This window comes from Pseudozyma flocculosa (assembly GCF_000417875.1).
Source record: "Pseudozyma flocculosa PF-1 unplaced genomic scaffold scaffold00003, whole genome shotgun sequence".
NCBI classification, from domain to species: Eukaryota; Fungi; Basidiomycota; class Ustilaginomycetes; order Ustilaginales; family Ustilaginaceae; genus Pseudozyma; species Pseudozyma flocculosa.
In genome coordinates this window covers 751,049-764,481 of record NW_006920871.1, presented here as the reverse complement: position 1 = coordinate 764,481, position 13,433 = coordinate 751,049, and the positions used below count along the sequence as shown (strand labels likewise).

Here is a 13,433-nt window from a genome sequence, read left to right as displayed (position 1 = left end):
AAAGCCAATGAGAGCCGATGCTGGGATCCGGATGAGATAGAGAACAAGCTCCAAAGATGCGCGGGAAGACGAGAATGCTGCGAGAGAGGAGAACACGGAGCGTGTGTCTGGCGTCACGACCGCGGCCGCTGCGAAGTGAAGCGGTTGCGCGGCATAAAGATGCTCGACATGGCCGCCGCCGAAACCATCGGCAGCGCCGACGACGACGAAGATGATGGCAGTCTCGATGTAGATGTCGATGTCGAAGGGAGGGTGCGTCGCACAACGGGGGCTGGCGGCGGTATCGCCGGTGGTCGGCCGCCTTGCAGCCGCTGCCTCTTTGCCGTCGTCGCGCCAATCGGGGGGCTGTGCAGAGGGCTACTGCTGTTGCTGCTGCTGCTGTCGTGGGTGGCCGACCTCTTCGCGCCGGCAATTGAAGAGTCAGTACGAGGACCAAGGCTCGGCCTCGTCGCCAATCTTCGCACCGAGGCATCGTCCGAGCTTGAGTCGCCGCTCGCCCCTCCAGCAGAAGATGTTGGGGCAGACGGCTGTGCGAGGCGCGCCTTCTTGGAAGTCGTCACCGTGACCGCCGGGCTGGGTCGCTTTGTGCCTCGCGACGGGCTGTCGATGCTGCTGGCCTTGGTCGTCGTGCCCACCGCTGCCGTCACCGACGACGATGACGTCTTGACTGGCGAGCTCGTAGATGACCGGCTGCTGCTTCCGAAAAAGTCAATGGTCCGCCGCTTGCCGATCGTGGTGGTGGTTGTGGTGGTGGTGCTGCTGCTGCTGCCGCTGCTGCTGCTCGCTGGGCTTGACGAGATTGCGGCGCTCGCAGCAGCCGTGCTCCGGGCCGACGGCCGGCCGAGTACGCTCGCATCAGGCGCTGTTGCGGCAGCTTGCCTCGGCGGCTCGATGCGGGCCCGCTTCGTCGCCCGCGTGTCGCCCAGCCGGTCCTCGTCGTTGGCGTCTTCCGAGTCGCTGGCGACCGCCTTCTGGTTCCACTCGATGGCCTCCTTGAGCCGCTGGCTCTGTCCGCTGACCCGCTTCGGCGCAACCATCGGACGCTGGGCCACGGGGCTGCTGGACTGGAGTTGGCTGCCCGCTGCCCGCGCCCGTCCGACGGTGGTTGGTCGAAAGGCATTCTTGCCGCCGCCGGTCAGCCGAGCCGCCGCCAAGGAGCCGGAGCGAGCCTTCATGATGAGGCTGTGGCCCTTGGTGCCGGGCGTCGTGGTCGTGGCGAAGCCGCCGCCGGGCCGCCGAGTCCCTCTGGTCTTCATCAACGGTCGGTCCGAGACGACGAGCTTCTTTGCATCCTTTTCGGCGCGGTGCGAGGCGTAGCGGTCCTTGATGCGCTGCTTGGCCTCTGCCTTTTGCTCCTCGAGCTCGCCCTTCTTCCTCTGTGACAGACGGAGGGTGGATCCGGAAGGGTGATGCGGTGTCAGTCAGGGAAGGAAAGCAGCGACGGGGTCGTCGGGCATCGCGCTGGCAGGACCGACTCACGAAGTAGACTCTACGCCAGCTCTTGGGCTCCTTTGCGTCGCTCTCGTACTTCTTGCGGACCTCGACAAAGTCGCGGAGGCAGTTGCGCTTCCAGATCTGGTCGGTATCCGTCAGCAGGTGCTGTGGAGGCGGGGCCGCAAGGGAAAGCGTTGGAGGAGGGGGAGGGGGGTTGGGGGTCAGTCCAGCCTCGTCGGAGGAGCGGCAGATCGCCCGAGCCACCGGGGCGTCGACTTACCGGCGAGGCCTCCTCTATCGTGATGAGCTGGTCGACGCGGCACTGTTCGAGGATGTCCTTTGCTATCCGGAACGGCATGTCGCCGAGGTTTTGTACGGCTGCGACGAGTAAGATCAGAGCGGGGGCAGGTCAGATGATTGAAGCAGTCTGGAGGTGGTCCGCCTGCAGCTCAGCGGGACTCACCATGTAGGTTGCGCAGGACGACTGTCGGGCGCGGGAAGAGCGGTTTCATCGCGGCGAGAATGGATCAGAAGTCAGTTTGCGATCCTGCATATCGTTGACATCGCCAGCAGCCAGCGGCGGGCACTCACCCTTCCTGCACATGTTGGTGAGGGACAGCTTTGCGTCTCTGCCGCCGCCGAGGGGCCGGGCGGTGAGTTTGGGCAGGATGGCGGCGGCGTCGACGACGGTGCGGTCGGGCGAGTCGCCCGAGTGGCGCCGTTCGAGGACGGCGGTGCCCATCATGCTGGGCGGCTCCGGAGAGCGCTGCCAGTCCTTCATGTTGACGAGGGTGTGCGCGGTGGAGAGTAGGAGGAAGGGGGGCCTAGAAGGGGGGGAAAGCAGGTCGACGAGTCGGCCCAGGGTGCGGTAGTGAGGCGCTAGTGCCAAAGCAACGGGGGGTCGATGCTCGTAGGGTAGGCAGGGTACGATGGCGAAGGCCGATGGCGGCGAGGTGGAGTCGGGGTGCTGGGATGGCAAGGGGAAAGCTTGCGAAAGTGTCTAGGCGCTCTTGCGGTCTGGGATTGGTCCCAAAGAGGTCGCTCTATATGAGCACGGCGAGGACCGGGGGTGACCAGGGGGGGAAGATGGAATGACGAGCAGAGGTGAAGGATGTGGTCGAGAGAGAAGGGGCAGCGAGCGAGGGGGTCCCCAGGAAGGCGAACGAGAAAAAAAGTTGGGCGGTCGGCTGGCCTGCTCGTCCGGAGGCAGCTGCAGAGGTGCGTGCGAAGCTGGTGGTGGTCGAGCAGCAGCCTACGACGCGGCGTGTGTGGAGGCACAAAGGCAAAAAGCGGGCCAGGCCTGCCAGCCCAAGCGCCGTCGGGTCGGGTCGCGGTGCAGGTCCCCAGGCACATCCAGCGCCAGGACCAGGGCCAGTTCTAGGGGTCCAGGTGCAGCCGGTTGAGCAAAAAGCGCGTGCCTCGAGGCAGGCCTGCGAGCAGCCGGCCGAGGCTAGCTCGACTCTTGCCTGCTTGCGTGGCTTCCGCCCTGCCTCGCCGCCTCCGATCCTCCCTCCCTCCTCTTCCCCTGAAATCGCGTCGACCTTGCCGCTGGCAGACAAGGGTGCCTCGGCCGACGTAACTTTGGACGGGCCGGGAGCTCGCCCGGCGTCCGGCGATGGCGCTTCCGCTTCCGCCCCCTCCCGCTCGGTCGTCGATGCAAGCTGAAGTGTCTGGGGATCGAGGATAGGTAGAAGTACACGGATTGGCACAGTGACGCTTTGGCGGCCGAGAGTTCAAACGAGCGGGAGCGGGATAAAGGAGCAAAATGAGTGGTTGTCGGTCGGCCGAACAGGGTGATCAAGGCTGGGGCCGGTCTCTTGCAGCGGCAGAGGCGATGGCAGCAACGGCGGACCACGGACGGGCGGCCTTCGGTGTGTGCGGGATGGAGTCGGTGCGGCTTGCTCGCAGGCTTGCGGGGCTTGGTGGCGGTCGAGCGGCTGGGCGCGGCAAGTCACAGAATCTGCGTGGCCGACTCGCCCGTCTCGACGAGGCGCTGCCACTCCTTGCGCGCCCCGTCCATCGTCTGGCGCACATCGCTGCGCTGCATGGCCGCGTCGATCCACGACAGCAGCGCGTCGTCGTCCTCGGGCACAAAGTAGCCGCTCAGCGCGCCCAGGATCGTCTCAAAGTCGGCCTGCGGCGATAGGATCTTGGCGCGGTGCGACCAGATGATGGCCACCGCCACCAGCGTGATGACGTCCTGCCCCTCAAACAGCCACGCGTCCCAGATCCGCAGCTGCGTCTCAAAGGGCATGCTGTTGGCGAACAGCGTAATGTACCACTTGGTCGCAAACGCGCTCGTCACCACCATCTGCTCGTCGAGCTTGGCCGCCACGTCGGGCATCAGCGCCCGCACCACCGAGTTCTGCACGTAGAAGTTCTCGACCAGGCCGGGAAAGCCCGGGCTGAAGGTGCCGTGCAGCGAGTAGGTGTGGTGGAGCATCACCATGGCCGCGTACGCCTGGTCGGGCGCAAAGTAGCACAGCAGCGTCGCCGCAATCGGGCCCATGCCCTGGCAGTAGCCGCAGTCCGGGCACAGCAGGCTGATGGCGTGCAGCACGTGGAACAGGCTCCGCTGGCCCTGGCCGTAGCGCGTGTGGAACTGCACGTGGCCTCCAATCGTCCGCGGAACGTCGAGGTCGATCTGGACGTCGTGCGGGCTGGCCACCGGCAGCAGCGAGCTGAACCGCTTGGCGTGGTCGCGCCGCATCCCCGTCGCCTGCAGCCGCCGCTCGTCGCGCGCGCCGCTCTTGCTCTTCTGGCCAGAGGCGCGCCCCTCGACCGAGCCGGCGTGCCGCAGGATGAGCGCCCACCACGCGGCGGCCCGCCAGATGTCCGGGATGCCCTTGTAGATCCGCCGCCGCAGCCGCTTGTCGACGCCGCGCACAAAGTCGTGCTCGAGCGCATTGAGGCCCTCGTCGCGGTCCGTCACCTCGAGCATGCTCTGCCACTTGGCAATCCGGTCCTTTTCCCGGTCGCGGTGGTGCCGGTCGGCCGCCGATCGCGCCCGCTGCGCGGCCTTGGCCTCTTGCTCCTTGCGCGAGTCTGGTGCGCCGTCGGCGGCCAGGCCATTCGTCGAGAGGTCCGCCGGTACGGGATCCGACGGCTTCGGCCGCCCCTTTTTCTTGCCGCGGCGAGGCAGCGGCGCTGCGAACACCGAATTGGGCAGCAGGATCGTCCGGTTGTGCGATGGCAGCGACTGCCCTTCGAAAAAGAAACCGTACCTTGCGGATCAGAAGAGGGAGGGCGAGATCGACGCAGAGGCAACGGCAGGCAGCGGGCATACATGGAATCAGCCAAGCCTGTCGACACATTCTGCTGGGGCCCGAGCCGTCGGCACTCACCGGTCAACCTTGCTCATGAGCTCCGCGCGCTTTCTTTCCTCGGCCTCGCGCTGCTGCTGCCACTCTTCGCTAGTGAATCGGCCGGCCTCGCTGGCGGTGCTCTGCGTGCTCAGCGTGCCCGGCAGGATGCCGGTGCCAATCGAAGGGCTGCCGGAGCGCGAGCCGACGAGCACATCCTGGTGCAGCTGCCTGTCGGATCGCAGGCTGGCTGCGCTCGGAGAGGCGGTGCCGCTCCGCAGAGGATGCAGTGCGGGTGCCAGATGCGGCCGCTGCAGGTCTCCCTCTGCGGACGGCAGTGCGGACGCAAAGGATCTCGGCGTATGGCTGGAGCGGGCGTCATCCGCAGCGCCGCTCAACGAGGCGACCCGGGACCGCAGGCCCCCAGGATCGGAGGCCGCTGCATCGCCGCTGCCCACTGGTAACCGGAGCGCGTCGAGGTGGGCCTCTTCCCACGCCGGCATCCCAGCCTTCTCGCGCGTGTACTCCTTGCCGTCGGCAAAGCCGTCGCCGGGCACGCCGGCGCGGGCAAAGTGGGCGTAGGTCTTGCGGATAAAGTCGCCATCGTTGTCGCCGGGCGTCTTCCAGCTCTCGGAGTCGGCCCTGCTGGCTGTGCCGTCCATCAGCCGGGAGGCGAGCAGCGAGGATGAGGCCGGGGCCATGGCTGTCTCCGGCGACATCGACGACTGTGGGCGCGATCCGGGATACCGGACCGGGAAGCGCTTGGACGACGCCGGCGGCTCGTCGGCGCTGGGCGAGCTGGGGGCGGTGTACGGCCTGGCGCTGTAGCGCGAACCGCGGCCCCCGCTGGCGAGAGAATCCGTCCGGTACGGTATCCCGAGGGCTCCGTCCTGCACGGCGGGCCCGTTGCGGCCGAAGCCGTTGCCGAGGCGGACCATGTCTGTGCGGCCACGGAGGTCTTCGAAGGAGCGAGACGAGTGGTTCGATGCCTGAGCTGGCAATCGCAGTTGCCTCAGCGTTCTGCCGCCGCCCGATATCGGGAGCGTAGGGGCTGATGCGGCCTGCGGGCCGACGGGCGCAAGCGACGAGGCGCGAGACGATGCTCGAGACGACGCTCGGGATGCAAGGAAGAGCGGCCGGAGGTTGCGGCTGGACCGCTCGGTATCGGACGACTCGAGTGGCGGCGGGGACGATTGGTAGCGGAGGGTTTCGCCTCCTGGACTGCCGAGCAGGTCCTGGTCGTCTTCGGCGGGGATCCAGACGCCCGGTGGGCAGCGAGGTGTCGCCGGAGCAAACTCGAAGAGTGCGGGATGGAGGGGGCCCTTGAGTCGGGCTCTCGTCTCGCTCCAGCCGTCGCAGTGGGGCGAGGGCTGCGGAGAGTAGCGAGGGTGTGGCTGCGAGGACGAGGGCGAGGGCGAGGGCGAAGGTGTTCGCAGGGCAGTCGAGCTGGCGGAAGAAGGGGCGTGGCGGCCGAGGCAGGCGTCAGAGTCTGGCGGGAGGATTAGCGAAGGGGTGGTGGGCGAAGGGTCGGTGAAGCTGGCGCGACCGTCGGAGGCGGTGGTTGCCGTGGTGGTGGTGGTGGTGTCGCAGGCGATGGGGTCGAATGCGCGGTAGGACGAGGTATTTGATGGAGGTCGGGACGAGGGCCGGCGAGGGTGGTGGAACGAGGTGGGCGCGCGGTACTGGAGCTGGCTCATTGCCCAAGCGGTGCCGCAGCGCTACCGAGCCTCGAGGTGAGGGCGTCTGCCCGCCGTCGCCGCCGTACCCTGCCGACCGAGTCGTGGCGCCTAGCAGTGGAAGGCGAGCTGGAGCGACATCGAGGAGGAGGGGGTTGACAAGCAGGTTGATGGGGCTAAGCCGAGGCCAGCGAGGAGGGGGGAAAGGAGGAGTGCTGCTGCCGCTGTCCTCGTCGATGTGGATAGCGGGGCACGGATCTCGAGCGCCTCGATATACCTAGCGGTTTGCAAGTGAGAGAGGACGCCTGGAGTGGGCCCGAGAGCGGGCGGGCTGTGTGGTTGGCGCAAAGGCGAAAGGCGAAAGGGGGCGGCGGCGGCGGCTCGGGTGCGAGCTGAGGCGTGGCCGAGCTAGTCGAAGAGCAGTAGTGGTAGGGGCGCGTAGTAGGTAGTAGTAGTAGTAGCGTAGGTTGCCGCGGCCGAGATGTGGGTGGCCAGAGAAGGAGCAGGTAGGTAGGCCAACAGAGGCAGGTGGGTTGGTGGACAGCAAAGTAGCAGCCAAGAATTGAGGCGAGCTGAGAAATGAAAGGGATTGTAGCGGGGCGGGAAGGGCGAAGAAGCTTAGCTTGTGTAGGTCGGGCGAGCGGGCCTAGGCTGGAATATGGTGGTGGTGGGTCGAAGGATGGTGGCCGCCGCTGCCTCGAGCGCAGGCCCGACCGAGCCAAACGGCCAAGCGACGGACAAAGCCAGCCAGGGGGGCGAGCGAGCGAGCGACGTCGTTGTTCGGCCTGGCCTGCTGCAGGGTTGGTGGGCTGGCGGGCGTGGTTGCATGCCAGCCTGCGCTGCTGGCCCGCCTGCCTGCCTGTACTGCCCTCTCTACTACTGCTCTGACCCTGGCCTTTGTCTCCGCTGCGCTGCTGCTGCCCTGGCGCGTTCCACGCAGCAGGCCGAGCCACGCCCAAATCTTCGCACCAGCCACGCCCGAGCCACCCTCTACCGTGGCCAGAGGCCTCCCTCGGCGCTCGTTCTCGCCCTTCCCCACTAGCCTCGCTCTCTTCCTCGCCACATTCAGCCCCGGCCTGCTCAGGCGTAGATGGATTCGACATGGATGGCAGGTGGTGAATAATGCAAGAGGCTGGGCAAGTGTGAGAGAGAGGAGGACAGGGCAGGGCCAGAAGCCGTCTAGGCGTCGCCCTCGTCGTCGTCGTCGTCGTCCTCTTCGATGGCGCCCACCTCAAACTCGCCAATGACGTCCCAGCGCGAGCCGCCGGCCGAGGCGCTGAGGTACTTGACAAACCGCAGCACCCCCTCGTCGCGCAGCACGACGCTCAGCGTGTTGAAGCTCGGCGTCAGGTTGAGCAGCACGCCGTCAAAGTCCGAGTCGTCGTCGCCGTCGTCCTCGACCATCTCGACCATCTCCTCCTCCTCTTCTCCCTCTCCCTCGCCATCGCCCTCGCCCTCTGGCTTCATCTCCTCGTCGCCTTGGCCCGCCTCGTCCGCCTCGGCCTTCTTCTTGCCGCTGTGCCCACTCTGGTACACGGCCGGGTCCTCCTCGCCCTCGTGCGGCGCCATGTAGCACTCCCAGCCGCCAATGTCGCCGCTCATCCACTTGGCCGCGAGGTCCTTGGCATCCTTCTTGCTCAGCAGCTTGGCTCCGCCGCTGTCGCTGCCGCTGCCGCTGCCGCTCGCTGCCGCCCCGTTGCTCGTCTTGGCCCGCTTCGTCTTGCCCGCCAGCCCCTTTGGCCCACCCTTGCGCTCCTCGTCCATCGTCGGCTTGACGACGTCCGGAGTCAGGTTGAGCGTCACATCGAGCACGGCGTCCGGGTCGGAGCGCGCCAGCGTGTAGTCCTGGCCCGGGCGGAAGCGCCTCGCCTCGACCTGCCGCGCCGCCATGGGCACCAGCTGCGAAATGTTGGCCAGGAAGCGGCGGAACGCCTGCGAAGGGATTAGCACCTCGCTCAGCAGCCGCAGCAGCTCGCTCGCCTCGGTCGGCAACGGATCCGGAATCTTGGCCGAGGAGGCGGCGGCGTCAACCTTGGACGCCGCCGACGCGGGCGTGACCGGATTCGAGAGGAACGTGTAGCGCTGACGGTGCGGCGGGCCGGCAATCGACCACTGCTTCGACTCGTCGCTTCCGGCCTCGTCGCGGTCCGTGCCGACGGCGTGGGGCTGGATCTGGACCGCATCGCGGCCTTGGCCTTTTTCCCACCAGGCGAAGCCGTCGCGGCTGTCGGCGCGCCGGAGCGCCCGCTCGAGGGCGTCGGCGAGGTCCTTTTTGAGGATGTCGGAGAGGAGGACGTGCGAGTCGTCGCCAAAGTTCTCAAACAGCTCGGCCTGTGTGCTCTCGACGAGGTAGGCCGGGTTGATGAACTGGACGAGGAAGCGCTTGTCGTCCTGGCTCAGCGGGTTGCCCGGCATCGGCGGCTCGAGCGACTCCGGATAGGGGACAAACTGCTTGGCGTTCTCCTTTGCCGAGAGGCTCTCGAGGCTGCTCATCTCGCGCTCGACCTCGGCCTCGTTGCGCTCGTCGTCGGCGGTGAAGCCCTGCTCGCCCTCCTGGGGGCGGTGGAACCAGCCCGAGATGCTGAGGCGGGACTGGGTGGGGCTGACGACCTCCTCGACCGAGTGGAACGAGTGGCCGGGCTGGACGGTGAAGAAGGTGTACTGGTTCCACTTGGGAGGGATGACCTTGCTGGGGAGGTCGTCGGGGGTGCCCTTGCTCCTGACCGGGTAGAGCTCGAGGGCGCCGCCCCACTGGGGCTGCCAGGGCTGGTCCGGGTCGGGGAGGTAGAGGATGTAGGAGACGCGGCGGGTCGAGATGACGTCGTCGTGGTTGAGGAGGTGGCAGCCGTCGCGGTAGTCGTTGATCGACATGTCCTTTTTCTTTGCGCTGAGGGGCCCGCAGCCGGTGACGGCCATGAGCCACTGGCGGAACTCGTCCGAGTAGATTGCGTTGCGGACGCGGAGGAGCGACGTGAGGCGCTTGGCCTCCTCTTCGGGCAGGCCGTCGAGGTTGGCGAGGTCGCCGGTCTGGTTGACCTTGTAGATGTCGGTCTCCTTTTCTGCGAAGCGGAGCTCCGAGATAATCTCCTGGCGGGCTGCGCGGAGGAGGTCGTCGTTGATGAGCTCGGGGACGACGGCGTGCTTGTAGGGCCCGCTGTTCTGGTAGTGCTGGCTGTACTTTGCCGACGTGGCCTCGTCGAGCAGGCCGGGCGCAAAGGCCGCCTGTACGTCGGTGGCCGTCATTGCGAGCGTGTATGTGGAGGTAAGGATGAGGACGGCAGTGGTCAAGAGGTGAGAGGTTGAGGGTGATGGGCGATGGGCGACCGTGGTGGTGGTGGGCAAAGAGGAAGACGACTTGGTCGATCCAGCCCTGCCCTGCCCTGCCCTGCCCTGCCTGGCTGCCTGCCTGCCAAGTGGAGCAAGCCGCCGCCGCCGCCGTCGCCTGCGTTTCTTCTCAACGTCGACTTTCGGCGAGCGAGGCAGAGGGCCTCCGTTGTTCGGGCAACTGGCGGGGATGAAAAGCACAAGTCGAAAATCCGAAATCAAAAAATAAAAAAGGTGAGCGAGCGAAAAAACCCGGGCGAGCGACAAGGTTGAAGCGACCTTGCCAGCGCCCGCCCGCCCGCCCGCCTGCAGCCCGCCCGTCCTGAGCCCGCCATCTGGACCTGGATCTCGACCTTGCCCTCGTCGTCACCCATCTCGCTCTCTAGCTCCTCCTCGCGATTGGGCTGCCTAACGTGCCATCGCCACAGCCCTAGCTCGCCTCTCGCGCTCTCCCCCACCGCGCGCCTGGATGCGCCTGCACAGCACCACCCGCCTCGCCGCCCTCTCCTCGACCTCTGTCCACCCGCTCCTCGGCCTTCTATCTCGAGCTCGAGCTCGAGCTCGAACCTCGACACCCTCACCCTCACCCTCTCGCCGCTCGCTCTCGCCCTTCCGCCCCGGACGATACCTCAGCAGCATGGCGCCCACACCCATCCTCCTCTCGCCCTCGCGCGCAAAGGCGTCGGGCATCACCCTGGCAGAGGACGAGTCGGCGTTTCGCGAAAACAGCGCCACCATCGTCATGCCCTCGGCCGAGGCCGCCTTCCTCAACCCCGTCCAGGAATTTAACCGTGACCTCAGCATCCTTGCCATCCGCACCTGGAGCGAGCGCCTCGACGCCGAAAAGAGGAACCGCTTCCTCCAGTCCCACGCCAAGGCCAAGGCCAGCAACGCCAGGAACGCCAACAAGCGCAAGGCGCATCGCAACGGCAACGGCAGCGGCAGCGGCGGTGGAAACGGCGAGGGTGTGAAGAAGGTCAAGGTCGACGACGGCAGCGCCGAGGCATCCGCTGTCACCATCGCCGGGGAAACGGCGGAGGCCGAGACTAAGGCACCCGAGGCGACACCCGCCACCGCCGGCGGCTCCTCAGACTCGACCCAAGAGCAGCAGCAGCAACAGAGCGGTCCGTCGTCGGGAGCCGCGCCCTCGCCGGCGGAACCGGCGTATAGGCCGTACAAGTTTACGCTGCTCGAGGCGCTGAGCGCCACGGGCCTGCGCAGCATCCGGTACGCAAAGGAGATCCCGCTGCTCAAGACGGTCGTCGCCAACGACCTCTCGCCCACCGCCGTCGAGGCCATGAAGCGCAACGTCGCCCTCAATTTCCCGCCGGACCGGCCCGTAGACGAGTGGATCGCCTCCGAGGCCAAGCAGAGCGAGGGCGCGGGCGCGGATACGGCGGCGGCGGCGGCAGTGTCGGCGGCAGGGCAAGGGTCCGCCGCGGAGCTCGACGAGGATGCGCTCATGGAGCTCGAGAATCGCGCCAAGGCGAAGCCGGCGGCCGAGGACGCGATCCAGGCTTCGACGGCGGCGACGAGCACCGACGCCGAGGCAGCAGGCAGCACCGCCGAGGCTGCGACGACGGCGACGACGACGACGACGAAGAACGCCATCCACCCCGACTGCAAGGTCAAGCTCAACGCGGGCGATGCCATCACGCTCATGTACATGCACCGCGAGCCGTCGAAGCGCTTCGACGTCGTCGACCTCGACCCCTACGGCTCCGCCTCGCCCTTCCTCGACGGCGGCGTCCAGTCGGTGACCGACGGCGGCCTGCTCTGCGTCACCTGCACCGACCTCGCCGTGCTGGCGGGCCACAACTACCCGGAAAAGTGCTTTAGCCAGTACGGCGGCGTCAGCGTGAAGGCCGAGTTCAGCCACGAGGTGGCGCTGCGCCTCGTGCTCCACACCATTGCCACCAGCGCGGCGCGCTACGGCCGCTACATCCAGCCGCTCCTCAGCCTCTCGATCGACTTCTACATGCGCACCTTTGTCCGCGTCTGGACGGGCCCGGTCGAGGTCAAGAAGAATGCCAGCAAGACGGGCACCGTCTACGTGTGCGGCCAGTGCCAGAACTGGGACGTGCAGCGGCTGGGCCGCGCGACGCGCACCGAAAACGTCGGCAAGACGGGCCAGGCCAATGTCAACTGGCGCTACCAGTCGGCCCACGGCCCGCCCGCCGATGGCAGCACCGGCTGCTCCGAGTGCGGCGGGCGCATGCACCTCGGCGGACCCATGTGGATGGGTCCGCTCCACGACCGCGACTTCTGCCAGTCGGCGCTGGCCAACCTCGAGCGCGACCCGTCGGCCTTCAACACGGCCCGGCGCATCCACGGCATGGTCTCGACCGCCTCGTCCGAGCTGCCCGAACACCCCTTCTACTTCACGCCGCCCAAGGTGTCGGGCCTCTTCCACTGCGTCTCGCCGCCGCTCGACAAGGTCGTCTCGGCGCTCGTCTCGGCGGGACACGACGTGTCGCGCTCCCACGCCTCGGCGGGCTCGATCAAGACGAGCGCCACGCGCGCCCAGGTCTACGACGTCATCCGCGCCTGGATCAAGTCCAACCCGGTGCGCATGGACAAGATCAAGGAGTCGGACCCCGCCAACCGCCTCCTCGCAAAGGAGGCCCAGCGCGACTACGACTTTGACGCCACCGACAACGCCCGGGTCAAGGAGGTGTTGGGCGAGAAGATGATGCGGTACCAGGAGAATCCGCAGGCCAATTGGGGGCCCGGCACCGCCGCAAAGGGCCACAAGGGCAAGAAGAAGCGCAACGTCAGGCCCGACGACCTGGCGCAGTGAGGGTCAACAGGGGCCCGCGAAGGCGGGGCCCGATGCGCCGGTCGTGCAACGTCCGCCGCGGCGATCGCCCTGGATGCAATCGCAAACGAGACTGGCAGCGCAGCGCATGCGTCGGTGATGATGTGAGAAAGCGCGCCGTTTGGCGAGGGTGTGTCGAAGTCGAAGGAGCGCGAAAGGTCGCCGCTGAGGTCGCGAGAAGAGCGCGGGATATCTAGAGCCAGGATCAAGAGATAGAGAGAGGGACAGGCAGAAACGCAGACACAGACACCCCGAGAGCGACAGTCTCGAAGTGCCGAGTCCGAGAACGAAGGAAGACGAGCGACGAAGTGAGGGGTAAAGAGCCCGAAGCAGATGTTGGGTGGATAGAGAGCGGGGGCAGATTAAGCAAAGTAGGGCAGCGAGCGGAAAGTTCCTAGAGCGGAGCGAGGCGGATGGAGAGAGACGTCGCCGCCATCGTGTGAGCGGGTCCAGCGTGTGCTCCCGCGCCATCATCGTCGCCGACGCGGCTAGTCGGCCCGGTAGGTGGCCGCCGGCGGGCGATCCTTGTGATTGTGGCTCGGACGCGTCGGTCCGCCGGTTGAGCTCTCGCCATCGGTGTTGTCGGGCTCGGCGTTGGCGAGGCGCAGACGCCGCGGGCGCTCCTCGCCGACCTCCTCGAGGTCCTCGCCGGCATCGACATAGGCCGGCGGCGATGCGACAAGGCCCTGCTCGTTGGACGGGCTGCCCTGGTTGGACGACAGCCGGCGGTTCGAGCGGCGCGGCGAGGTCGTCGTGTTCGTGGCCGCAGGCGTCAGCGCCGAAGGGTGCGTCTGCGGGGTGGCAGCATAGCTGCCGCTGGCGAGGGCGGCGGCGGCGGCCGTTCACGCGCACGCGCACTCGCGCACCTCCGGCCGGGTC

At 67.2% G+C, this 13,433-nt stretch overlaps 5 protein-coding genes across 5 annotated transcripts in view; 1 reads left to right on the top strand and 4 right to left on the bottom strand.

Moving 5' to 3' along the window:
• Positions 1 to 113: 113 nt before the first annotated feature.
• PFL1_01366 (uncharacterized protein) lies at positions 114 to 2,215 on the bottom strand (the record flags this gene model as incomplete). Its single annotated transcript, XM_007878868.1, has 5 exons — positions 114 to 1,376; positions 1,480 to 1,599; positions 1,715 to 1,812; positions 1,898 to 1,918; positions 2,026 to 2,215. The coding sequence occupies 5 exons, from the start codon at positions 2,213 to 2,215 to the stop codon at positions 114 to 116; spliced, it is 1,692 nt and encodes a 563-aa protein (XP_007877059.1).
• Positions 2,216 to 3,385: 1,170 nt separating this feature from the next.
• Positions 3,386 to 6,433, bottom strand: PFL1_01365 (uncharacterized protein; the record flags this gene model as incomplete). The annotated part of the gene is made up of 2 exons (XM_007878867.1): positions 3,386 to 4,658; positions 4,779 to 6,433. 2 exons carry the CDS (start codon positions 6,431 to 6,433, stop codon positions 3,386 to 3,388), a joined length of 2,928 nt encoding a protein of 975 aa, XP_007877058.1.
• A 1,158-nt stretch (positions 6,434 to 7,591) lies between these two features.
• On the bottom strand, positions 7,592 to 9,655 carry PFL1_01364 (uncharacterized protein; the record flags this gene model as incomplete). The annotated part of the gene is made up of 1 exon (XM_007878866.1): positions 7,592 to 9,655. The coding sequence occupies one exon, from the start codon at positions 9,653 to 9,655 to the stop codon at positions 7,592 to 7,594; it is 2,064 nt and encodes a 687-aa protein (XP_007877057.1).
• A 550-nt stretch (positions 9,656 to 10,205) lies between these two features.
• PFL1_01363 (uncharacterized protein) lies at positions 10,206 to 12,536 on the top strand (the record flags this gene model as incomplete). The annotated part of the gene is made up of 1 exon (XM_007878865.1): positions 10,206 to 12,536. The coding sequence occupies one exon, from the start codon at positions 10,206 to 10,208 to the stop codon at positions 12,534 to 12,536; it is 2,331 nt and encodes a 776-aa protein (XP_007877056.1).
• Positions 12,537 to 13,042: 506 nt separating this feature from the next.
• The window catches only part of PFL1_01362 (uncharacterized protein), a gene marked incomplete at both ends in the record, with an annotated part of 2,039 nt that continues 1,648 nt past the window's right edge, over positions 13,043 to 13,433 (bottom strand). The window contains one exon of the mRNA XM_007878864.1: positions 13,043 to 13,345. Coding sequence (XP_007877055.1) covers positions 13,043 to 13,345 — 303 coding nt within the window. The remainder of the gene's footprint in view (positions 13,346 to 13,433) is intronic.